General features: G+C 54.1%; 1 protein-coding gene across 2 annotated transcripts in view; it reads right to left on the minus strand.

The window, feature by feature from the left end:
- MAN1C1 (mannosidase alpha class 1C member 1) overlaps nt 1–25463 on the minus strand; it is a 140353-nt gene that overhangs the window by 3371 nt on the left and 111519 nt on the right. The window contains exons 5-10 of one of the 2 annotated variants that reach the window (XM_029948324.1): nt 21393–21487; nt 14802–14925; nt 11782–11875; nt 8423–8538; nt 2907–3126; nt 25–197 (exon numbers count right to left, since the gene is read on the minus strand). In XM_029948324.1, coding sequence (XP_029804184.1) covers nt 25–197; nt 2907–3126; nt 8423–8538; nt 11782–11875; nt 14802–14925; nt 21393–21487 — 822 coding nt within the window. Of the gene's footprint in view, nt 1–24; nt 198–2906; nt 3127–8422; nt 8539–11781; nt 11876–14801; nt 14929–21392; nt 21488–25463 lie in introns of both variants that reach the window. The other variant, XM_029948323.1, reaches the window with a different exon arrangement.

The following is a 25463-nucleotide window of genomic DNA, read 5'->3' on the forward strand; positions in this document are numbered from 1 at the left end:
CCCCCCCCCCCCCAGCCCACTCACCATCACCACCTCCCAGCCCCACTCCCTGTAGATAGGGTCGTGCGTCTGTCGCCACAGGTACATGTAGCTCTCCACCACCTCGGGCCGCAGAATGTAGTAGCTCTCGCTCAGCTGTGTGGCCACTGCCTCTCTGCCAGAATTAAACCAGAAGGCCTCAGGCCCCAGTTTGGTATCTGTGGGGAGGACCAACCAGAAGGCCTAGGTCAGATCTCCTATCTCCTACTTTCCAGGACCCAGCTGCCCCAGGAGAGATCTCCGTGGCTCAGAAGAACGGGCAGGGTGAGGGCTGGTGATGGATGGACACAGGTTGGGCTCCGCCTGTGCTGACAGCCATAGCTAAGCCTGGTAAACTCACAGCTTTCCCTCTTGGCCTAGGTTGGCTGATGCAAGGCCCTTGGGGCCGCAAACATTTTGCAGTTTTAGAGTCTTGAGAGTCCAAATGAACTCTCTAGCAGTTGGGGGAGCCGGAGGTTTGGGCGATGCTCCCCAGCTGTGTATTTTGAGACATTAGCTCTGCAAGATGTAAACCAGAGCTCAGTCAAGAAAGGCTTTCAGGCTGAAATATACTCGGGGAACGGTGGGTCGGATAACGTGAGTCTCCCAGTCTGCAGAACTTATCAGAGCCTTTAACATGCTGATATGCAGCGACGCTTCTCCACAGACCCCTTTCTTAGGGAACTGCTTTTCACACCTCCCAGAACCAGCCTTCTGAAACTGACAGGCTGGGGTAATGCTGAGGTGGAGATGGGGGAAGAACTGCCTAGAAGCACATACCCAGGCAGAGGCACCTGGATGAAGAGGGCCTGATGAGGTCTGAGTTTCATTGTGATCATTGTTGGGTTTGTTTTTGGACCATTTGGTGCTGTTCCCGGTTTCCGGAGGACCATAATTATAACCACGACTACAGCCACCACCTATGATTTCAAGGGCTGTGCTTGGTGCTTTCCATACTCTATTTCAATCCTTAAAAATGGTTTTTTTTGCTAAGGTAGATGTTATGGTCCCTTTCTCAGGCATATGGAAACGGAGGATCAGAGAGGCTAAGTTATTTGTCCAAGGTAACACAGTGAGCTGTGACTGAGCTGGGATGTGACCCTGGATCTGTCTGATGCCCTTTCCCTGGACTGTGCTCTCTCTCTCTCCTTTCCTCCTAGGTCTGAGACGCTAGGCCTCCTCCCTTTAATGCCTGCACATCGTGTCTGGGTCAGCTGAGTGCCCAGCTCTGGTCCTCAGGTGTGTGTACCTTCCTTCTTCCCGTTGGGTCAGGACCCTGAGAGGCCCTGGGTTGTGTTTCCTCAAGAGATGACTGGAGCTTTGCAGTCTCATTTCGACTCTTCCATGGAAGGTTTTGTGGAAACAGGATCGGCCAGATCCTGGCCCCTTCGATTGCTCAAATGCCATCGGTGAACAGTGGCTTTGCCAAGCGGCTAATGGGGTGAGGGCAGGAGTGACCACCGAGGCCGTGCCAGGACAAGTGGGCTGGAGCAGCATGCTCTGTGAAGTGCATGTCTTTTATGGTCTGGGCTGATTGTCCCAGACAAATAGCGAGCTTTTTATTATTCCTGAGATCTCCTGTTTGTTTATGGCCCTGGTTCTTTGAATGGAATTGCAGATCCGTTTTAAGGACCCACTGCAAATCACTGGCTTCCTGGAAACAACTCCCGGAGATCTGGACTCGACTGGAGGGGTCACAGACCCATGTCAGGCTAACAAACGCCTCGGTGCTGTGGCTGAAGGCGGCTGGCAATGTGCTCTCTATGGGGCCCTCTCTCTCACCCTGGGGGACCTGTGTTATTGTTTCCATTGAGCAGATGGGAGAACAGAGGCCACCCGGCTGGTGAGTGGCAGAGTGGCCCTTGAGCCACAAATGTTTATGGCAAGTCTTGGGTCCTCTTCTCCAACCAAGCCTGGGACTAAATTTGGAGCAGTGGGCCCCGGAGAAGGGACTTTTCTGAGGGGCACTGTTTAGAGAGGCAGCACATAAGAAGGAGCTGGGCATCAGAAGATCTGGGTCCTAGCCCTGGCTTAGCTACTCACATGCAGTGTGACTTTGGTGAAGTCATTTCCCTGCTCTGGGCTGACTTAGTTTCCCCATGTGTAAAACAGGAAGTTGGGCTCATGTTCTCTAACGTGACGTTGGATTCTAGCACTTGACCATTCTGCGTTGAGTGTTAGGTGGGGATGGTCAGGTAGGTTCTCAAGCTGGGAACAAAGAGGGTGAGGAACAGGGCGGGGCCGGAGGTGCTAAGATCCCCGGCATGGAGGGGGCCGGGGAGGGAAGGCAGAGGTACATTCAGGGGTAAGGGCTCCTGGAGAAGGAAGTCGCTACGCTCGGAGAGCCTGGCAGACCATCTGCTTTGTGCCCCGTGGCCAAGTCATCTCTGGGCCTCAGTTTACCTGTGTTGTGAGGTTTGGCGATGACGTGGGACAACACTTGGCAAGGTGCTTAGTACATCACCCCTGTTTTCTTTGTTTTTTTTTTAATAATTTTTTTCAATTATTTATTTATTTTTGATAGAGAGAGAGACAGAGCATGAGAGGGGGAGGGTCAGAGAGAGAAGGAGACACAGAACTGGAAGCAGGCTCCAGGCTCTGAGCTAGCTGTCAGCACAGAGCCTGACGCGGGGCTCGAACCCACGAACATGAGATCTGACCTGAGCCGAAGCTGGAGGCTTAACCGACTGAGCCACCCAGGCGCCCCACCCCTGTTTTCTTTGAACTTCAGGTACGATCTCAGTGCACAGATGTCCCTCATACCAGTTCTACATAACTTCCAAGGTGAGACTGCGTCCCCTACGCTCACTGCCGCTCCGCTGGCTTGTCTAGTTCTTCCTGGTGTCTAGCCTCAGTCTCTCCTGCTGCCCTTCCCCTTGCACGGTTACCTGAGCGGGCGTACGATTCGTGGCACGTCTTGGTGATCTGGGCTGCAAGCTCTCGGTAGCGGGCCCTCTTTTCTTCCTTGGCATCCTCAGCGCCGAGGGCGATCATGCCCCCGGAGAAACAGGCCAGGTGCCCCATCTTGTGGTCCAGAATGCCCCCTCGCCACTCGGCAATGTAGGTCAGCCCCCCAGGAGAGACATTCAGCAAGTGGGTCTCTATGGCCTGGGAGCAAGGTGGGAGTTGGGCAGGGAGAAGGGTCATGAGGTGGGGGGACAGAGGAGGGAGGGGGGAAAGGACGGAAAATGAACATTTTGCAGACAGCAGTGAATGCAGCTCTGCTGAGCCCTCCATCCCAGGCAAAGGAGGCCTTTGCCCTTGACCTTGGCCCCTGATGGGGCCGGTGGGACCTTCTGCCACTCACCTGGCCGAAGCCTGGTGCCTGCTGGGGACTTGCACCCAGGCAGCTCCCTAGGGTGAGTCTCTCATTTAGACTTAAAAAAAATTATTTTTAGGTGATCGCTACATCCAGCTTGGGGCTTGAACTCATGGTCCTGAGATCAAGGGTCACATGCTCTACTGACTGTTCCTAAGAGGTGCACCTCTTATGTAGACTTTTAAATCTTCTGTGTATAAAGGTTTTTAAAAAATCTTTAAAAATCCCTATCCATCCTCCACTATGTTCTCTGTTAGGGAATCTTAACTTGGAACCTAGCTGGCCTGTAGGGGCTCCGGGGGCGGGGTGTGTGTGTGTGTCCAGAAGGCCGGTCAACCTGTATGCGACACTTTTGTATATGTGCATTTTCATGGGAAGAGGATCTCTATATTTTATCTGATTCCTAATAAGGGCCCACAGGAAGTTAAGAGCTTCTCTCTCTAAGCCCTTACCACGCACCTGCTCACTTAATGCCCACGACATTGGCATGTGGCTGCAGTGCCCTCTACACACAAAAAGGTTGAGCGGCTTGTCCCAGGTCACCCAGCCATGCCAGGATTAAGCCAAGGACCAGGTCCCCAGACCGCTCTTCCTCTCCCTGATGGCCGCTGCTTCTGGTAGCAAGGGGCTTAGAGAGGCACCCATCCCTCACTCCCCTGGGAGAGGATACTGCTGGAAAAGACTCCCAGGAGGTTGGGGGAGTGTGGGTGTCAGGCCTTTGTGCCCCTCACTCCCCGCTGTTATCCCTGGGAGCCCTGGAGACAGAGGTGATGGCTGTGCCCGTGGGTCCCAGTCTAGGGCTGGGGTCTCTGGGGCCCTGGCTGGACCTCTTCCTGCATTCTGCCTCCTCTGATCTATTCTCCAGGGGTCCCTGCTCCCAGTAAATAACGCACCAGTTTAACCTGATGCCACAGACATGGCTCCCAGGAGCAGACTCCTTGGGTTCAAATGCCACCTCTGTCAGTTCCAAACTGTGTGACGTTGGGCAGGTTCTGTGTGCTCTTGGTGGCTCGCTCTCCAAGTGAATGAAATGGGGACATGAGCATAAACTGCCTCACAGGGGTGTGAGGATCAGACGGCAGGTGTGTGCAGGGGAGAGAGTTCTCTGGCGCAGAGAGAGCCCTCTGTGCATGTGGGCTATTCCAGCTCCTCTCCAGCCCGCCCCCACCCCCGCCTCTTTCTGTCCCCCCCCCCTCCCCTCCCATCGCGTATTCCAGTATTCTGTAGGTGCCTCCTCTGTGCCAGCGCCGGCTCGGTGCAGGGGATACAGCCCCTGGAGATACACAGCCTGGACCCTGCCTTGGGGGGCTCCCCTGCGAGTTGGAGGCTCCCCGACAAAATCAAGTACACACAAGGGTTATGATTTGCGGTCAGCATGTCATGAGAAACACACTCTGCCCCAACTCTGCCGCTCGGGCTTGCCTCCGGCCCAAACTGCTGCTGCCCGGGTTCGCTCTTCCCCTGTTCCCTGTCCACATGGTGCCGTCCCCACTTTGTGCATCGTGTCTGTGTGTGTGTCTGTGGCAAGCCTGTCTCTCTCCCAGGACTCTGAGCACTGTGGGAGAGCAGAAGCCGCTGTTCTTGGATCAGTTTGATCCTTTTCTCACTCCCGCGAGGTCCCGGCTGGTGGGCTGGCTGCAGGGCCCTCAGTGAGAAGCAGAGGGGGAGGCTCTGATGATGTGACATGCCCAGGGCACCTGTGCAACGTGGGGAGGAGCACTGAGGGGGGCCTGGGGAGCTGCTCACTACTGGGTTGGGCCCTGGCTCCTGGGCAGAGCTGGGTCCACGCAGGAGTGGAGGAGGGGTGGCAGGCTAACCCGGGGCACAGAAATCTGGTTCAGTTATCCACTGAAGACACTTAGGGGAGAACGCAGACATCCGGGGTGGTCCCATGAAGCCTCGCGTGGCAGTGCAAACACCGCCCCTTCCAGACGGACTGCCATGGGTTATTTCCATTCTGGGTCAATGCCCGGCTAAGTAATTGTGGTAAAGAGGAAAGGACAGACCCGTCTCTCTGTGAGGACACTACTGAGACAAGCAGATAGGTGCAAAGATGAAAAGTCTAGACCTTCTAAGACCCGAAGCCAAACAGGAGACTGCACAGGCTGCCAGCTTACTGGTTAGGCCTAAATCATAGCAGGAGACAGAGCAGAGCCGAGGGGGCTAAAGAGGCCTGGTTTGAATCCCAGCTCTGCAATCTGAGAATTGGGTGATTCTGGGCAAGTTTATTTCACTTTGCTGAAGGCTCCTTCTCCTCATTTGTCAACTGGGAATAAGTCCTGGGATGACTGTGAGGTTAGACAAAGTGTCTAGCCTCCTTAGGACCCCAGAGGGGACCCCGTCTGCACAGTCCTGAGAGGGATTTCAGGCAAGCCGAGCGTGGTCGGCAGGGGCACTGTATCTGACCCATGTTTGCACCCTGGCTTTGACACTGGCTGCTGTGTGAGCTTGGGCCTTTCGGAGCCTCAGTTTCTCATCTGTAAGATGGGGCTAAAGAAGAAAGGGCAGTCAGTGCACCTGCCTGGAGAAGACCAGGGTGACAAGATGCTCTCTCTGTTTTGGTTGCCCCTCCTCTCCTCCTGTGACCCTCAGGGGGGTGGGCCCAGTCGGCCTGTCTGAATCATCCACACCTGCCTCTGCTGGACACTGTTCTAACTTACACACTGGAAACCTGCCCCCGCCTCCCCCGGGAGCTTTCAAGGCTGTTTCTTGGGCCCCAGCGCAAAGGTTCTGAGAAGCCTTGTCAGGGTGCAGCCCGAGCAATGGGATTTTACGGCTCCCATGGTGATTCTTAACATGTGGACAAGGTTGAGAATTGCCAGAATATTCTTCAAAGCCCCAAACTTGCCAGAGGCCCTGTCTTTACCCAGGGTCAGAGCTACTCCAGGCTCTTCACTGGGGATCTCAAATGCAGGGAGCAAAGCCAAGTTCTCTCCTGTTCAATCAAGTGCTTTCCATAAAGCTCCTGGTTTGCTTAAATAATTCATGGCCATTTCTTCCCTTGAAGACTCAACTGCAGCGTGCCCTGAGGGCAGGGAGCCAGGCTGTTCACTGACTTCATGTTTACCCAGCAAGGGATGGCAGAAATGTAGGAAAGCCTTTCCAGGCAGCATCCCCTCTGCAGGCTTGACACTGATCCTCTGATACTGGCTGTGGTCTAAGCTCAGCCGGAACTGAATCTGGGGCTGAGACTCAGCCTAAGAAGTAGCTGCTTCAGGACCAAAATCTTGGTGCTGGGGGGCCAGGTGGGAAAGACTCATCACCAAGCCCACAGTTGAAAAGTTCCATGGCTGTGGAGGTCTGCTTCAATGCACTTCCTTTAAGCACTACTGTTCCTGGCCAGACTCATGCAATCAGAGGGTAGTTAGAGATCACTCATCCATCTGTCCAACTGTTCATACTCATCCATCCACCATATCCACCCACCCATCCATCCTTCCACCCACACATCCGCCCACCCATCCCTCCATACATCCACCCATCCTTCCAACCATCCATTGATGCACCCACCTTCCCTCCCTTCCTTCTACCTACACATCCACCCATCCAGCTTTTCATACATCCCCTCATCCTTCCACCCATCCACTGATCTACCCATCCACCCATCCTACCATCCATCCATCCATCCATCCATCCATCCATCCCTTGAGCAGTCATGTGTTCATTTGTTCACAAAATAGTTAGTGTGTGTTTGCTATGTTCCAGGCATGTTTTAGGAGTGAGGCAGATACAGTGAATGACTAGACAAGATCTTTGCTTCTTGACAGAAGCATTCTATTTGGGGAAGACAGATAATGAGCAAGTAAACAAATATGTGCACATGATAATTTTCAGTGCTCATAAAGGCAAAGAAGAGAATAAATCTGGGGTTTGTGATGGGGGGTGGTACAAAAGGCCAATTTCTAGTGGCATTTGAGTTGACCAATGAATGGGGCACAACCATTTGAATGATATTCCATGTAGAGAAGACAGCAAGTACCAAAGCCTCAACATGGGAATGAGTCTGGTGTGTCTGTAGAAGGCTGGGGACCACAGCGGACAGCAAAGGGGAAAGAGTTCAAGGTGATTGGTAGGTCTGGATCAGGCGGGCAAAGGTGAAGAGTCACCTCCAAATGTGGAGGAGCCAGTTCTTCTGGCTGCTGTGTGGAGAACTGACTTAGAAGGGCAGGGGAGCAAGAAGTCTAGTTTAGGGGACCTAAGACCTCAGACCAACATGGCAGCGAAGTAAATCAAACTTGCTCAACTTACTTTAGGAGGAAACCAAGGCCTGGAGTCTACCCAGGGCCTTTTCCTTTCTTGGGCTCAGAAGTGTCTATCAATGGGCTCATGGGTAACTTCCTTTCCACCAGCTCAGGCTGACCAACCTCCTCTTCCACCCTGAGGTCTCCCCCTCTTTGCAGACACCGTCTCAGAGTCCCATCCCTTGTTCAGTTCACACCCTACGGACAGACCAGCAGGGGTGAGGGACCGTGGGGGCAGCACTGGGACTGGCTTAGAAGATCTGGCTCTAGCTCCCTCTCTGTCCTGTGTCCTGGGGCTTTGAGCAGGTGCCTTCCTCTCTCTGGGCCTTGGTTTCTATCCACATAGAGAGAAGGAGCAGGACTAGAAGCCCCACCTCAGGAGGCCCCTCCCTGTTTGGACATACTAATTACATCACCTCTGCTTCACCAGGAAATCAGCTGAAGCTCTTGCTTTGGTGGCCTCACTTGGGGGCTCCCAGGCCACTCTGACTCTGCTCTGGGCTCTGACACATTCACCGGAGCCCACGCACCATGGTTTCTGAAGCAGACTAACTGCCAACTTCCTGTGACACCTTGGACAAATGACTTTACCTCCCTGAGCCTGGGTTTTGCCTCTGTAAAACGAGGAGGCTCACACAGCCCTAATTTCAAGGTGTTCGAGAAGAGACACGAGCTGGGTGTGCAAAGCAACTGGCCGGGGAGGAGACAGAAGGTCTTGTCCTTCTGGCTAGCTCACCATGGTGGGGGGCTGAGGTGGTGAGCAGGCCCCCCCGCACCCAGGGGCCTGTGCCAGAGCCGGTGGTGAATGACCAACTGCCTGTGAAGAATCAGGTCCTTGTCTTACCTCCAAGGCTTCGTAGTACATATCTTTAGCCTCCACATCTGTCTTGGCTGACATCAACCAGGATTTGATCAAATATTCATAAAAACTGTCCCCGAGTCCTCCAACCGAGACGTGGTCTGTGACGGGAAAGAGGACAGGAAAATTATTTCCAACTGCTGAGGCCGCCAGGCAGGCCTCACTGAGGAACTCACTGGGCTGCGAGCCACATGGGCTGGGCTCTGTGGTCCCCCTGCCCCCCCCCCCCCGCCGCCCCCAGCGCTGGGTGCTGGTGGGGAGCATGCTTTGATTAGCAGCCCCTGAGCCCTGAGAGAACAGGGGCTGGAAGGAAGGCACAGCCTGTGTCACAGGGAACCCAGGGCCACCTTGAGCACAATCATCCAGCGCACAAGTGCACGGGCTCACGCGGGTGTATAAATCATGTCGCTTTAGCAGACCAAGGATGGCAAGCCCTCTGGTTATTCACTGTAAATGAGTTGCATTCCTTTAAAAAGATAATCTGGTGGCAGGGAGTTCAGAGATTTTTATTACCCGGTGACAAACATGGTAATTAATGCTGGGCAGGTTCATAAAAGGCCACGGAAAGGAGGAACAGGTGCCTTAATTTAGTCACAGGACAGAACCACTTGGAAAAACCAAGCTTAAGTTGAGTAGAGTAGTATAAATGGAGTTTCCAAGGAGCTGGGGGGCGAGGGAAGAATTGGGTTTTGAAGCGCCCCTCTTTGTCCTGGGGGGCATCTGCCTGGAGTTGGCCACGGAGGACTGTGAAGCTGTGGCTGAATGAGGAGGTGACTCCACTCAGGCTGTCCCAGGAGAAAGACGGGGCAAATGTGCGCTTAACCAGAGCAGTAAGATGGAAATTGCTTCGCTCACGTGCTTTAAAAATTAACGACAAGGAAACATAAAGACATTTAATAGATAAACAAAGAGCAAACTTCAGTTCCCTGTTAAGATTCATTTAAGCAGAAAGAGAGAGAGAGGAAGGAAAATGGGGGTGCAGATTCAGGTGGGGAAGGGGTGATGGGGAAGTTATTTAACGCTCTTCTGGACAAAGTTGGGATGGGAAGACAGAAGGCCGAAGGGCAGGCAGCTCTCTGAGCTCTGGGAGGCTCTGCGAGGCTCGGTCTCATCTGTGCTTGGTGCCAGCAGGAGCCTGAGGAATGTCTTGGCCCTGAAATCACAGGGGCAGGAGGGGCTTGGTTTGCAGCAGGAGCGGGGGCCTGGGCCCAGGACACAGCCCTAATCCCTCCTCTCCAAGCTGCAATTTCTGTGGTTGTGAATGGGCTTTGAATCCAGACGATTCAAGGAGAGAAAAGGATGCGAACACACTTAGCCTATGCAAGTTGGGAATGTTGTCAGATGTTGGAAAACTACACAATTACCAAAAAGTCTCAGCAAAAACCACAGAAACCCTGAAATGAGCCCAGATACGAAACCCAGGGGAGGAGGGAGGTAGGCACCCAGGTGAACAGAACTTGATAGCCTTCCCTCTGTTCTGTAGCAGGCCTCACATTCGTATTTTTTTAATTAATTTTTTTAATGTTTATTTATTTTTGAGAAACCGAGAGACAGCGTTAGCAGGGAAGGGGCAGAGAGAGGGAGACACAGAATCCCAAGCAGGCTCCAGGCTGTGAGCTGTCAGCACAGAGCCCGATGTGGGGCTCAAACTCATGAACTGCAAGATCATGACCTGAGCCAAAGTCAGAGGCTTAACCAACTGAGTCTCCCAGGTGCCCCTGATTCATATCTTATTATTATGAAACAGTTTTCTGTATGCAACCGATTTTGCTCAGCCTTGTAAGCCCTGACACAGCCTAAAAAGAAAGTTATGCTTCTCAGTGGGATGGAAGGGTAATCTGCCAAGGTCCCTATTGGGATTGGGAAGCCACGCCCCTCTCCCTCCCTTTATGGCTTTCAGCGGGCGTTTATCTCTTTACCCAGTCGGGTCTTGCAATTAAAAGCAGTAACAGTTATTGAACTGTCTCTTCCCATGGCCATAATCCGTAATTCAAACCTTCATTTTCTCCCTGCACTTTTGGATTTGGCGATGTGTTTTGGCTAAAAATACTTTGCATTTCTGTAAGTGGATTTTGCAGAAGGCCACTTGGGAGTGAGGTCATCATCAGGGAAAATTCTCCGGGTGGAATTTTCTGGGCCTTCTGGACCTGTAATCCCAGAGACTCAGGGGTGGGAGCCCCGCTGTGGCCCCGACCGTACACTTTTACTGACAGGCACTCAGCATCTTTTAGAACAACACATATCATCTTTGTAAGACGAACTGAAATCCATTTCCTGCCGCTCTGACCGTTACTCCCACACCCCTCCGTGGTGCACAAAGAACATATCTCTAGCTCTCCTCCCATTTGCAGCGGAGGAAACCAAGGCTGGAAGAAAGAAAGTGAATTCCCCATAGCCATGCAGTCATTAGACTCATATCTACTTTGCTCCTGAGCCCTTGCTGATGTCATAACAACTGGGGCTGGAGGCAGGGGAAAGGGAGATGGGTCTTTGAGCAGAAATGGTGGAGGGAGGGGAGGGGTGCTCTGGGAAGCCCCTAGAGGCAGAGCCCAAGGAACCTGCCACCAATTCGTGCTATGACCTCCTAATCAAGGCCTCTTGACGAGAGAGCCATGACAGGGCCCTGGGAGACTTTTCAACACTCTCCAGCCTGCACAGCCCCCCGAACCCCATTCTGTCTCAGCGGCTGGAGCTGGGGGCGGTAAATGAGGCTCCAGGGGTGACTCACACCTGTCCTGTGGAGGAACAAGCCACTGAACAGAGGAGAGCAGGAAATCCCAGGCCCAGGTCTTGTAGGTGTAAGATACAGTGGTGAATTCATCATTTTTGTACTGCTGTATAGTTAGGCTCCACGTAAGAATTAAAAAAAAAAAAAAAGAAAAAAGATTAAAGCTGGGGGAGGGGGCAGCAGATCAAAGAGGCTGGGAGAGGATGCATGGTCTTTCTTGGGGCTGCTTCCGGAGTAGACGGTGCTCCATGACACTGCCACAAGTTTGGGGGTGACGAGGGAGGCTTCAGTAGCACCCTGAGACATAGAAGGCTGGAGACAGCGGATGTGTGGGGGCCACCCTAGATGGCAGCCACCACACCTGTCACAACAGCAATGACAGCAGTGAAGACTCCCCACAACACCTGGCAGGACGGGTGGTGTCCAGGAGCACAGAGCAAACGCCTCGCTGGCATTCGGCTCTGATGAACATGTCCCTGGTCCCTTAGCCCAGGTGCCTTGCACCAGACACTGGCAGCAATCAGTGAAGGCAGGGGGGGTGGGGGTGGGGGTGGGGGTGGGGTGTGTGTGTGTGTGTGTGTGTGTGTGTGTGTGTGTGTGTGTGTGTTGTACTCACGTTGCATCCAGTTCCCGCTCACTGGGCTGAGGAAGTTGGGGTAGAGGCCGAAGGGCTTGTCAATCTTCCTAAGGACCTTCCGGATGTTCCTGACCTGCCAAGAAAACGGACAGCAGACGCACCTTCACTTTCTGGGAGGAGCCAGTGACTTTCAGCTGAGGACAGAGGCAGCTTGTTGGGCTCCACACAGGAAACCACTCCAAGGAGGCAGGAAGGAGAGCTTCATGACCAATGGTAGGCCCCAGCCCAGAGGTGGCAAGACGGGGCCCGCGGGACACGGCCACCATGGGGCCTAGCCACCGCCTCTGCACTGACCACTCTGCCTGGGGACCTGCTAGGCCCCCATGCTCCCCTTGCTTCACCCCTTCCTCACTGTGCATCGCTTTGGGGGATGGGCCTTTTCAGGAGTGGGTGGTTCACATACGTTACAGTAGTTCACCTTTAAGTTCAAACTGCCTTTTTCACAGGTCAGAATGGTCAGGCGCCGGCTCTTTCACGTGGTTCAGCCCAGTAATGTGTTATTTTCTCTGACACCACAGGAACCGTTCCAGAGGAAAGGCCTGGGCCCCTCGGCACCCCTTTGCCCTCAGAGGCATCTTGGGGCTTTACCAACCACCACCACAACAGCGGCTAACATTTCTCAGTTCTTCCGAGCCAGGCCCCATTAGAAATACCTTCCCTCCGACCCTTAGAATAACCTTGTGGTGTTATGTCAGGATATCCCTGAACCTCAGAGTTTCGGTGACTTGCCCGTGGCTGCTCAGTTCATAGAGTGGCAAGGCCAGGACATGAGGCAGGTCTTGGCTGACCACAGAGGGCCACCCCCGTGTCCAACACAGGTCGGGGCAGGGCCCGTGCAGTGCATGTAGGTGAGGCCACCTCAGCTGGAGCAAGAGGAGGCTAGACTTGCAACCTTTGGGGCTACAAAGGGCGACAAGCAGGAAGGCTTCGTCCCCTGGGGTCTGCTCTCTGGCAGTGCACGAAATCTTTCCAGCACGGAACCCACCAGAACAGAAAGGCCCCTGGGAACGTACTCTATCATGCTCGCATATCTATCTACAAGACGATGAGCGGGGAGAGCAGCCTTTCAGCTGTCAGACTCTTCATTCCAGGGGACAGCACTTTGCTTTGCCACATGAGATTCCGTATCCATTTATGCTAACAGAGTCCATTATGGGGGACAGGAATGTGCTTGTACCTGAGTTATTCTCGACTGTCCTGGAGGTGAGCAGTGAAGCAGGCTAAATGAGCTCCCCTGGAGGGTGCGGGTGCTTCTAGAATTTGGGCCAATTTGTTGACTGCCAATAATCGCCTCTGTGGGAGGCATGATTGGGGGATGAAAATAGCCAGAGAATGTAAATGGAGAGAGAGAGACAGGCAGATGGACTCGCGGTGGGGAAAGCCTGAAGCCTGCTAGACTAATCCGGTCTTGAAACAGCGTGGGCTTCAGAATCAGGAAGTCCTGGGCTTGATTCCTGGCTTTATCACTTCCCGGCTGGATGACCTCGGACAAGTCACTAAACCGCCGAGTCTCAGTTTCCTCCTCTATAAAATGAGGACAGCTAGAGGACCCACCTCAGGGTTTGGAGGGGTGATCAGAGATATTGTAAGGTACCCAAAACATAGTAGGTGCTCGGGCAGTGGTAGCTAGTTTGTCCAGACTAGCCAGGGACTAGAGTGAGCTCCCTGTCCCTCTCCATCGTGAGCCAGTCACGACCTTCCCGGAGGAGTTTGGCTCAACAGCAAAGGGAACACGGAGGCTGGGGGAGGGAGGGCTTGGAGGTAGGAAAAAGGGATCAGAAAATAAAAACCATTAGGGACCATGGGCTTTTAAGGTGGGGTATCCCGGGTTCAAGGTGGGGAGTCCTCCCAGTTCAAGGGAAAGCTTCTGCAGTGTAGGTCTGACATGACAGGCCTTGTAAGGGGGGTGGGGTAGTGAGCCCCAACACAGAGGAAGAAACCAAGGGGCTCTTGCACTTCCCAAGAATGCTCAGAGGGAGTCCCACACTGAATAGGCAGTTTGCCTTAACCCAGCATCACAAAGCACATGGGTGCTTATTACAAATGCAGATTCCTGGGCCTGGCTGGATCCTGTGTTTCCTACTTGGAGTGCAGGTTGATGCTCTGAGGATGGGTGGCGGACCTGACCCTGGGAGCCAGCGGGTGGCGGGGGAAGGCTGAGCTCTCCCTGTGCTCCTGGAACTCTAAGAGGCCAACGTTCAGAGCAGGGAAGGCTTTGGGAGCGGGGACCTCCAAAGGGTTTTCCCTGGAGGGGGGACCTTATCTCCCAGGGCAGGAGTCAGGAAGGGACAACTGCCGATGAGACCGAGCGCCACCTGAGGAGGGCCTGTGTACACGTCCCCTCCTCGGGGTTGGGGTTAGACCCGCTGAGACACTTGCAGGCGGTTGGACTGCCAAGGGCTGTAACGCAGAGGACCCGCTTCTTCTGGAGGGCTTCACAGAGGGGCAGGAGCGACAGCTGTCAGGCTGGATGACAGCCTGGATGCTGGCTCTCAGCGCCCGCTGTGGCCTCAGCCAGCCTGGCAACAGCGAGGGAGGACAGACGGGTGCCTCTGCTGCCCAGTGCAGCCGCACTGCCAGCCTGCTGACAGCACGGGCTCGGCGGGCATCTGCAAGCAAAAGGCAGGCAGGCCGATCTCACACGGAGAAGTTAACTGTCTCTGGAAAGGGGACTTTTGCGCCCGGTGGCCAATCCCCGCCCAGGCGAGCTGGTGCCTGGATTCCTGCTGCTGCACTTTCTCTGGATCTGACGGCAGCAGTGAAAACCTTGCCGGTGGCCTCAGCTCCTCCCTGCCCTGGCTGGCCCTGACTACTCCCTGCGTCTGCCTTCCGTGCCTCCTGGCTTTGGGCACACTCAGGGCTTCCCTGAGCAGCCACGGGATGTCTTCATGGTGGCGGGACGCCTTCCAGGTCCCCGCCGGCCACCCTGCTCATCGCGGACCCACTTTCCCAGGGTGCTCCCAGTGCGGAGCCCGGGGAGGAGCTGGGAGAAGACTTGCCTTTTCTGCGAACACCTGGTTGCCAGAGAGCTCGGTGAGGTGCAAGAACTCCAAGTGCAGGGATCCGAACTCCGCCAGGATGCTGCTGCTGCCTGCCATGGCCCAGCCCCAGCTCCGGTTGGAGCTGCTGTGAAAAGACAGAAGCACCTGTCATCCCCCGGCTGCGGGGCTGGCTCCCCTGCTGAGAGTGCAGGATTGCTTGCTGGCAGAATCACCCGCTGGTGCCAGGCCATCTGATCTCGGGTGCTCCTCCCCAGGGGTCAGTATTGTCGATAGCCCCATTCCACGGATGAGGATACTGAGGTCACTGAACTGACTCCCTGCAGGTGATTTGAAGCCTGGCCTGTCTGTGCAACTCTTTGTTTCTGTCATCAGGCAGCCCCTGTGAGGCTTGCAGGCTCAAGGACGGCGGCAGAGCTGCCTGGATGGCCAAGATCTGGCCCCCCAAGTCAAGCTAAGTTCACAGGTGAATCAATCACCACGACCTGACAGAACCCTTTCTGTCCTCCGGCTGAAGGCAAGCCGGCCGCTTCACAGTCTGTGGTGGTGGCTGTGGAGGGTAAACTGCCGTGGCTGGGCTCCGAATGGGACGCCTCGGGCCCCTTCCCTCCCCCCACGCAGTCAGTGCTGCCCAAGGGCACACAATGACCCCTGCCTGGAATCCTGTGGAATGCACACCTGACAGGCAGGGGTCAGGAGCTGCTGGACCCCGAGGAGGTTCAAGGTTGGGAATGAAAGGAACAGGGGCTCTCGGAGCAAAGGCTTCCTCAGCGGTCGATCACGCGTGTCTCACGAACACCTTAGATCCTAGCGTGGCCCTGTGACCTTGCGGGAGAAGGCCGTCAACAAACCCCTTTCAGGTCCCGGTGCTTCTCAGGAGCAGCAGGGCAGTCTCAGGTAACCGTCCCATCTGCCCCTTTCATGGATGAGGACGAGGCCTCTCGAGCACACGGTTAGGGGGAGCGCCTGGGACCCTAGGCTGGCCTGACAGAGGACAGAGCTTGTCCTAACAGCCATGTGGGCTGCTTCTCTTAATTACATGAGAAGGCAGGCTGCTGCCTGGAAATGCGCTTTCACTCAAATCTCCCTGGTACCTGCGGCCAGGGGGCCCGGGTCAAGTGTGTTAGCTGAGGGGTGTTGGGCCAACCACTCCCTCCATGTGCACCTAGTTCCTGTGTCATCAGACTGGGCAAGAGTAATTGGTCCTGGTCTCTGTTCCTAGGTCTTTGTGGGGTGGAGAGGGAGGAAAAAAGTGCAGAACAGGAGTGGCCTTGGGCAAGATGCTGCGTCTCCCTGTGCCTCCGTTTCCTCACATGTATCATGATGATCTTTCCTGTGGGACACAGCAGGTGGAGTGAGCGCTCCCTATTTGTAGAGTCTCCAAGGTGCCGGCTGAGGGGACTGGCTCTACCTTGGCCTCTGGGGGGCCTCTCTGCTTCCTTGCTGGGATAGCTCTACCTCCCTAGGAACTGGCCTCTGTCTGTCTCCCAAAGACAAGACCAAGGGAGGCAGGCGTGGGAGACAGTGGGTTTAGGGGGTCATGGTTTGCCATCCGAGGGGCACTCCTTTTCCTGGGGTGGGCTGGGGCTCTTCTGAGGTGGCCCCTCTCCTCTCTGAACTCCATTATCTGGCCTGGGTATAGTTTCTGAAGTCAAACTCATTAGTCTCAACTTCCAGAAACAGACGGAGGGCTCCTGTTTTAAGATCTTATGGAGCAAGTGGCTCAATAAACGGAGACAAGAAGCCCCTCCTTCCTGTCTCCCCCTCCTTGGAATTTCCCTGACTTGGGGGCGGGGGGGGGGCAGGTAGGGAGAGATGGGTTGCACAGAGAGGGGAGACTTGGCTCCCACATTATAAATAAAACAGCCTCTGTTTATTGAGCCACTAAAGATACCAGGCACCGGGCCAAGCTGTTTGCATCTTGACTTCATTTAAAGTCCACAAGGTAAAGTGTCATTAATACCAATATGCAAAGAGGAAACTGAGGCTCGGAGAGGGGAAGTAAGTTACTGGAAGGTTGGAGCCGGTAGGTGGTGGAGGCCGGATCCAGACCTGGCCCCACACATCCCCTAACGGTCTCCCATCCACATGGCCCCACAGTGACCCAGAGGGAAGGGGAAGTGTCCCTCTCTGTCCCTCTTCCTTCCAGGCCAAGTGAGACTTCTCTTTCCAGCTTTCTCAGTGGGAGCCGTGGGGACCCACAGAGGGTTTCTTTAATAATGGATGCTTCCTGCCCTGGCAGAGAAATTCAAGGTCAAAAAAGGCACTAGTCACCCAGCTGCCTTTTGTTCTCATTTTCCTCCACATGAGTCTCTCCTTCCTCTCCCCTCCCTCCCAACAATTACCCTCCCGGGTGGGCTTCCTGCCTCGGAACCAGCCTGGCAGACGGGTACACCAGTGCTGGCCAGAGGCGGGCAGTGGGCATTTGCCTGCCCTCTCCCCTGCCTGCCTTCCACGCCGGCTCCTGCCGCCCCCGGCTAGGCAACTCCGGGCAGGTCGGTTGATCTCTCCAGACCTCAGTTTCCTCATCTGTTAAATGACAGTACCCATACCTCATAGCGTTATTGTTGAGTTGTAAATTAGGCAGGTAATTACTATCATTTTTAACATTATGTAATTATGCACATATAAATTATGTGTTTATAGTTTATTAAAATTATTGCTCGTTTGAGTTCCTGAGTTCCTGATGGGTGCCAGGCAGCTGTAGCATCTAATTTTATCTTCACAGCCAACTTCAGAGGTAGATCCCACGATTCTTATTTCAGACTCAGAGGTGGGGAGACACTTCTCCAAGGTCACAGAGTAAGTGACACAACTGGTAGTGGTGAATCTGAATCGGAATCCACATCCTAGGTGCCGCGTGCTCCAAATGTCTGCATTCTAGGGCAGCATTCAGAGGCCAGAAGGTGTTTTGTTCAGCCCCCCGAGGCAATGGGCTAACCGAAGCTCTGTCCTCTGCCCCCCTCCGGGTCTCTGAAGCCTGCACGTGCGTCTGCACAGCCTGTGGTCTTTCGGTTGGTGGAAGGGGCCGCCCATCCCCAGCATGGCAGAAACTCCCACATGTCTGCATGTGTCTGTGTGTGTACTCATGCGTCTGGTATAGTTGTTAACTTTGGAGCCAGACAGACCTGGACTCTAACTTCACTCGACTGCTGTGTGACCTCGGGTAAGTTACCTCACCTCTCTCCGCCTCAGTGTCTTCACTGGTGAAACGGGGTCTGTGTGGTCACGGTGAGGTTGAAAAGAGAGAATCCATATCATGTGTTCACATTGTGTGTGACACATCAGCACCTATGAAGGCCTGAATATGTGCGTGTGGCCGGAGTGTGCATCTGGAAGTGTGTATTCATGTGTGAGGGCATGGACACAAGACAGTGTGACACAGGTGGGCCTGTGTATCTCCGCCTGTATGATTCGGGTACACAGCAGTCGAGTGTGTCAGAGAGATTAGTTCTTGGACTGACCACAGCCACTCAGTGGTGCCTGCAGGTCACAGGTCACAGCGGTCCCTGCCTCTGCCTCCCAGGCAGAGGGAGCAGTCACACTCACTGTGGCAGAGCCTAGTTATGTACCCCTTCTGCTGGGACCCCGTCTGGCCCTTCCTCGCAGAGCTGCCCACAACGAGCCCTGTCCAGGGCAGGGACAGCAGTGTGCGCCCCAGCTCCCACCAGCTGGCCCTCTCCAAAGAGCAAACTCAGCATGACGCAGGCCAGGCCATATCATCCCTGACGTTTGTTCCCCCCCCCCCCCCCCGGGGTTAGAACCGGGATGCAGTTTTAGCAACAGACTCTCTTACCCAGAAAATGAAAGGGAGGTGTTGCCAGGAAATATGCATATACATACATATGTATACAGCCCTGGCAGCATGCAAATAGCCTAAAAATAAATGCATTTTCTTAATCAGAAATGTTAGGATCTGTGTCGCATCCGGTCCCAGCTCTGAGGGACAGGGGTGAGGCAGACAGCCCTGTGGGGCTGTGGTTGCAAGGCTGGGGGGTGGGCAGCGCCAGGTGCAGAGGAGGGAAAGACGGCTGAGCTGAGGTCCGATCCCAGACCCAGGCAGCGAGGCCGAGGCACTAGCCCTGGGAGAGAGGGCCGCAAAGACGCCGTGTTTGTGGCTCCTCCGGACAGTTAGCTGTGTGTCTCCAGGATCAGTGTTTGTGGGAAAGGAATCTGAGCGGAGCTCCAGGTATCTGGCTCTGAAACATCAACCCTGCCACTGAGGAGGAGCCTCGGTTGGCGCTGAGGGCCCCTCTGCAGCCTCTGGTGAGACTTATGTGCTGTCACACCCCAGGAACGCTTTCCAATCAGGCAGTAAGCGAAGTGGCAGAGGACGCAAGTCCCTTATCTTTTGGGAGGCCCAAGGCAGGCTGACCAGAAGAGCGGGACCTCCCCAGGACAGAGAGAGAGCCGACATTAGACCAGAGCCCAGTGCCCCTGCCTCCCGGGAGGCACCGTCCTTCCCTCCCAGGCAGCTGGCTGGAGCCACTGCTGGACTGAGTCCTGAAGGGAGCCATCACTTCAGGGCGCCCCTGGGCGACTCAGTCGGTCAACTGCCTGAGTCTTGGTTTCGGCTAGGTCATGATCTCAGGGTTCATGAGTTGGAGCCCCACATCGGGCTCCGTGCTGATGGTGCAGAGCCCCCTTGGGATTCTCTCTCCCTCTCTTTCTGCCTCTCCCCTGCACTCTTTCTCTCTTTCTCGCTCTCTCTCAAATACATAAGCTTAAAAAAAAATCTTTGAGTTAAACAAACACAAAGACCTCACGTAAGGCAAGTCTGGTGAGGTGGACTCAGGGTTCTCAGAGAACCTTGCGAATGGCCCCGGGAAGCTCCTGGGTGCCTCCTTCTCTGTCTCCCAGGGGTCTGCTCCTGGCATGGGGTGGGGGGTGGGGGCAGCAAGGGTCCCGTCTGCGGGAGGGCCAGGCAGGTGTACAGAGCAGAGCTTTCAATCTGTAATGAAATGGGTTTAAATCTTAGCCCCGATTACCTATTAGCTGTAAGACTTTGGGCGAGTTACTTTCTCTGAGACTCCGCTTGAACAATGGGGATAATATAATATCTGCCCTCAAAGGGGTGCCGTGAGGGGTACTTTGGTGAGGCAATGTACGGAAACCCTTAGCACAAGGCCAGGCACACAGAATTGCCCAATAAGTGGTAGGAACCGTGCCATTGACCTTTTATCCTGCACACAGTAACTGGCACGGGTATTTGTTGAAGGAGTGTCAAAGAATGGGGCAGGGACCCTGCCTTTGAGAAGCTCCCAGGCCAGCAGGGAACAGGAAGAGGCATGTGACAAGGCCATAAGGAAGCAGATGGAGTGCCTAGAGGCCAGGAGAGGCTGAAATGCTTCTGGCTTAATGGCACAGGTAGGATATCAGCCAGGCTCTGCTGGCCAGGGAAGCTGGGAAAGGAAGACAACTGGTGGAGGGACAGAGTGAGCGAAGGCAAGATTATGGGGCACACTGGGGGTCCCCGGGAGCTAGACTCCTGCTCCTGAAGATTCACAGATCATGAAGCTGGCTGGCCATTAGTTCTCTTGACTCTGACCCTGTCCTTTCCCTTCTCTGGGTCTCAGTCGCCACACCTGGGAAGTGAGTGGATATAAACACACTCCCGTCCCCACGAGAGGGAAGGGTAGCAGTGTGTGTGTGTGGGGGGCAGACAGGCACCCCATGGGCTTTGGAGCTGGACCCAGCTGCAGATCCCTGCTCTACTCTTCCCTAATTGTATCACCCAAGGTCCCCTCTGCTCTGGCATTCTGTGACTCAGTGACTACCCATAAGGTCTAGTTCGCACACTGAATTAAGCAACAGATCAGGAAGGAAAATCATGGAAGGAGCCATAAGAATCAACGTTTTAATACGAGCCAGTAGAACGAAGTATTATCTGTGGTTTCTTTGATTAGTGGAACCACATGGGAGTTTTCTGGTCTTATCTAACACTTTTGGTATAATCTACATTTTCTGCAATGAGAACTTGTTATTTTTAAAGGGGGGGGATTCCAATAAGAATGATTAAAAATGGAGTTGGAAGTCCTGGGTTTGTGTCCGAGAATGGTCAGTCAGTCACTGGCTTATGTGACCTTGGCCAGGGCCTTTAATCCTTGGAGTCTGAGCTCCTGTGATCTTTATGTCCCCCAGTAGCCCTTCTGAGTTCTGACACTGGGTTCCTGAGACCCAGCCCTGCGGGGGGCCTTGGGTGGGGGGTCAGCAGACCAGAGGTCCCCTGCTCAGAGTCTCGAGACCCCATAGCACTTTGGGGTACCTCCTCATGGCAGGAGGGTATGATGTGCCTATTGGCTCCTGACTCTAGCTGGGGATGGAGGTGAATGGGGTACACCTGTAAGGCTGTGAGTCCAGGCAGTGCTGGGTGGCGATCTCAGAACAGCTGTCCCCTCCCCACCTCGGGAAGATCAGACCTTATGAATCCTAAGACCCAGGTCTGGTGACAAACATTGGACCTGGAGAGCCCTTGGCTAAGGCTACCTGCGCCACTGGCTCGCTGTGATTCCCAAGGTGGGCACTGTCCTCTCCCTGTGCCTCAGTTTCCACACAGAAGCAGCCAAAGCCACAGGTGGGAAAACGTCCTACCTTTTGAAGTTCACAACCCCTTTGGGGATTCCCGTCGGGGTGTTGAAGGCGGGCAGAAGTTTCTCTCCCAGCTTGATGGCCTTGATCCGGAATACCTGTAAAGGAAGAGGCACAGGGCACCGTGAGTGGGGCCGGGTGGGCGCCACCGCCTCAGGAAGCTGCTCCCCCTGGGCGGATGAACCCAGGAGCTGCTGGCCCCTCATGGGAGGTGGCGCTGTGTCGGGCTCTGGAGTTAGGCTTGGACGTGAACTGGGCTCCTTGAGTTCCTGGTGACGTGGCCATAGCCGAGGCACCTCTCTCTGAGCCTCAGTTTCCTTCCTTATAAAACAAAGCCAACACTGCCTTCCTCAGAGGCTGCTGGGAGGAACAGAAATTAGATAATAGCTGTAAAGTCCTCACGGCAGTGTCGGGATTCTGAGGAAGGCTCAGTGATTCTAGCTGTGCTCGGGGTGGCCGCCGGGAGGGTGAAGTAGCCAGGGCCGCCATCACCAACGGACCGGGACGCCCCAGGCTGGGTGCGGGGGAAGTACATTTGGACAGGATGTGAGGAGCACTGGACTAGGAGTCCTGCCCTGCCCTGGGTTCAATCCCTGTCTCAGTTTGGCTGCTGTGTGCTTCCCAGCAAAGCACTGCCGTCCCACATGTAAATCCAGGGGCAGGACCTTTCCTCCTTGACATTCTGAATCTGTCCACCATTCCCATTTTACAGATGGGAATGAATGGAGAAGGCGAATGACTAAACTACTGATATGATGGCAAAGGAGCCATAATAGGGTCCCAGGCCTCAGGGCCCTGCTGGAGGCTCTGACCCCTTTTAGACTGTTCTACTGACTAATTCAAAGCACTTGTGACTTTCTGACGCCACAGTTTCCCTCTTAGGAATTTATTCTAAGTAAATAAGTAATCAAGGATGTTGTAAAGATTTAACTTTATGCCTATTTTGTCCAGTATTTATAATAGTGGGAAACATGAAAATATTCTAAGTATCAAACAATAGGGAAGTGGTGAAATGATGACTTGCCCATGCAATAGAACACCATGTAGCCACTCGCATGATTATTTAATAGTAAAAATGGGGTTTCTAGTTTGTTAAAAGAAAAATATACTTTGAAATAGTGCAATTCAACTTTAGTAGAAATCACGCGCACACGAATGTGGGAGAAAAGGTTGGGAAGGAAATACACCAGAGTATTAACAGTGGTCTCTTAGGAGTAGGGGGTAGGCTCGTGGGGGACTTTTGCTTTCTTCATTTGGCTTCTATTTCTGGGCTTTTTTTTTTTTTTCATAACAAAAACAAGCCCATAGTAAATAGTATTTATTTTTAAAACGGGACAATTCCGGGTGGTACAACACACGTTTCCTTTCATTTCCGGAGCTGGAGGGTGAACCAGTCTGCTGACCTCCTGAGTGTTGCAAAACAAAGTCATCTTGAGTTCCCGACTCCAATATGCGTGATATGTGGGCAGAGGCAGCCGTGGAGGGCTGGCCGTGGTGGGGGTTGCCGGCACCGGCTGCTGTGGTTGTTGCTGGAAGGGAAGAGCTGCACCTGGGGCCTGGCAGTGACGGGGACAGAAGGGGATACTGTCCAGTGCCAGGCAGTGGGTCCCAGCAGTGGGCACAAGGGCCAGTCACACCACAGTCCCTGGAGGAACCTGTCTGGAACTGAGATTCCAAAGCCCTGCCCCACAAGCCACTGGTTTACCATCAACAAAGGGCTCTCATCTGAGGCTCTGACAGCATCCCCTGACCCCTGGGAGGCTGCGCACTGAAGTGAAGAGGAACCCTCCATAACTGGAATCCCAGGCTGAGGCTCGAGGCAGCTGACTGGCTGTCTTCTGCCCGGAGGACTCCTACTTAAATCTTCTTCTCTTTTATTTATTCTTTATTTTTTTAATGTTTTATTTATTTTTGAGAGAGAGTGAGAAACAGTGTGAGCAGGGGAGGGTCAGAGAGAGACACAAAGAATCCGAAGACAGGCTCCAGGCTCTGAGCTGTCAGCATAGAGCCTGACGCGGGGCTTGAACCCATGAACTGTGAGATCATGACCTGAGCTGAGGTTGGAATGCTTAACGGAATGAGCCACCCAGGCGCCCCTAGCTAAATCTTCTTAAATGCTCTTAGGGAACTTCACGTCTCCACCTCCAGAAGGACCTTCTTCTGGTGGGTGCCGCAGGGTCTCAGCCACAGCAGGGAGGACGTGGGGGGCGGGGGGCGTGTATGGACCAGGATGGCTCCACTGGGAACAGAAGAATACTAGTCCTACTTATTCTGTTGGAAGTGGGCAGGTATATAACAGATTCTGAACCCAATTCCAGTGTGTGTGTGTGTGTGTGTGTTTGTGTGTGTGTGCGCGCGTGTGTGTGTGTGTGTGTGTGTGTGTGGGAGTCTCCCGACACCACCAAGCAATTTGCCAGACACCAGCTGGGTGCCCTAGAATTCAACTCTGTTCTGACACTCTCTTCCTGGAGACAGCATCAGATTCCACAGTTTGAGGATTCGGTCCTACAGGACTGCCCCGCCGACACTTCAGGCACGAGTTGTCTGTCCAGCTCGTTGCCTGTGCTGCTCACCAACCGGCTGTAAGTCAGATGTTCTCACAAACCCCTCTGTGGGCTTGATCTATTTGCTAGACTGGTTCACAGAACTCAGGGGACATTTTACTTACTGGATTACTGGTTCATGATAAAAGACTAGAAGTCAGGAAGAGTCAGATGGAAGAGACACCCAGGGTAAGGGGTGGGGACTGGGCATGGAGCTTCCCATGCTTTCTCCAGCTGTGGCACTCTCCCCAGATCTCCCAATGTTCAGCCAACCAGAAGCTCTGTGACCCAATCCTTTTGGGGTTTTATGGAGACTTCATCAAGTGGGCAGGACCCATTAAACCACTACTAACTGGCTACCGATTCAGCATCCAGTCCCTGTCCGGTCCCTGGGAGTCAGGGTGGTGGGACTGAAATTAACAACCTCTAAGAACAAGGTTTTCCTAGGAACCAGCAGCCCCTTTCCTTCAGTGGGGTCCAAAAGTCACCCAATTAACATAGCAAAAGACACATTTATTGCTCTCATCACTTAGGAAATTCCAACAGTTTTAGGAGCTCTGCCAGAAATGGGATGCAGACCAAATGCATATATTACTTATTATAAATCACAGTGCATCACTGTGTCAGCTCTCACCTACATGACCTTTAGTCCTCGAAACAGCCTTGTGGGGAAGGTGCTGACCACTTGGAGGATGACAAAACTGAGTCTCAGAGAAGCAATTTGCCCAAGGTTGTGGAGCTACTAAGTGATACCAAGCTGCCTTTCCAACACAGAGAGTACAGCTGCAGACAGCCATGTTAAGTGACAGGCAGGGGCCCAGAGGTTCCAGAACAGACAGGGGAGAGAAGCCTGCAAGAACCACATTCTGTAGAGGGGAAAGGGCTCTGGGCTGGGAACGAGAGCCTGGGTTCGGATCATCCCACTTAGCAGCTGTGTGACCTTCGGTGAGCCACTCTCTGAGCCTTGTGTGTGCAATGGAACTAACTAAATGGCTGTTTCACGGGGCTCGTCTGGAGCTCAGGTGTATGTAAGTAAATGCGCCATGCGAACTTAAAAAGCCCTGTACACATCACCTGGAGAGGCTGTCTGCAAGCTTGCTCTTCTCCTGAGGGTCTTATAGGGCTGGTTACCCAGCAGGGGACTCTCCTCCCTAGGTCTCCTCAGCAGCAAAGAAAGGGCTCAGTCCAGGAGGGGGCTGGGGTCTCCGGGACCCTTCCACAAATACTCCTGGGAAATTTGAGGACCAGAAAGACCCACCTCCCAGGTACCCACTGTGTGCAAGACTGAGGACAGAGATCAGGGGGGCTTCAGTCCGGGGTGGCTGAGCCTTGGTGACAAGCAGTGACACTGGGCCAGGCTGCGTGGGGGCTACAACTCAGGCCTGTGGCCGAAAGGCCTCGGGGTCATAAGCAGACCCAGCACAACCCTCAGGGAACAGCGACCTGAGCAAGTTCCTTCTTAGTCTCAGTTCCCACATCTGCAAATAGGTGAAGACCCCCCACCTCATGGGGTGTTCAGGGACCAGTGAGA

This window comes from Suricata suricatta, chromosome 8 (assembly GCF_006229205.1).
Source record: "Suricata suricatta isolate VVHF042 chromosome 8, meerkat_22Aug2017_6uvM2_HiC, whole genome shotgun sequence".
NCBI lineage: Eukaryota > Metazoa > Chordata > Mammalia > Carnivora > Herpestidae > Suricata > Suricata suricatta.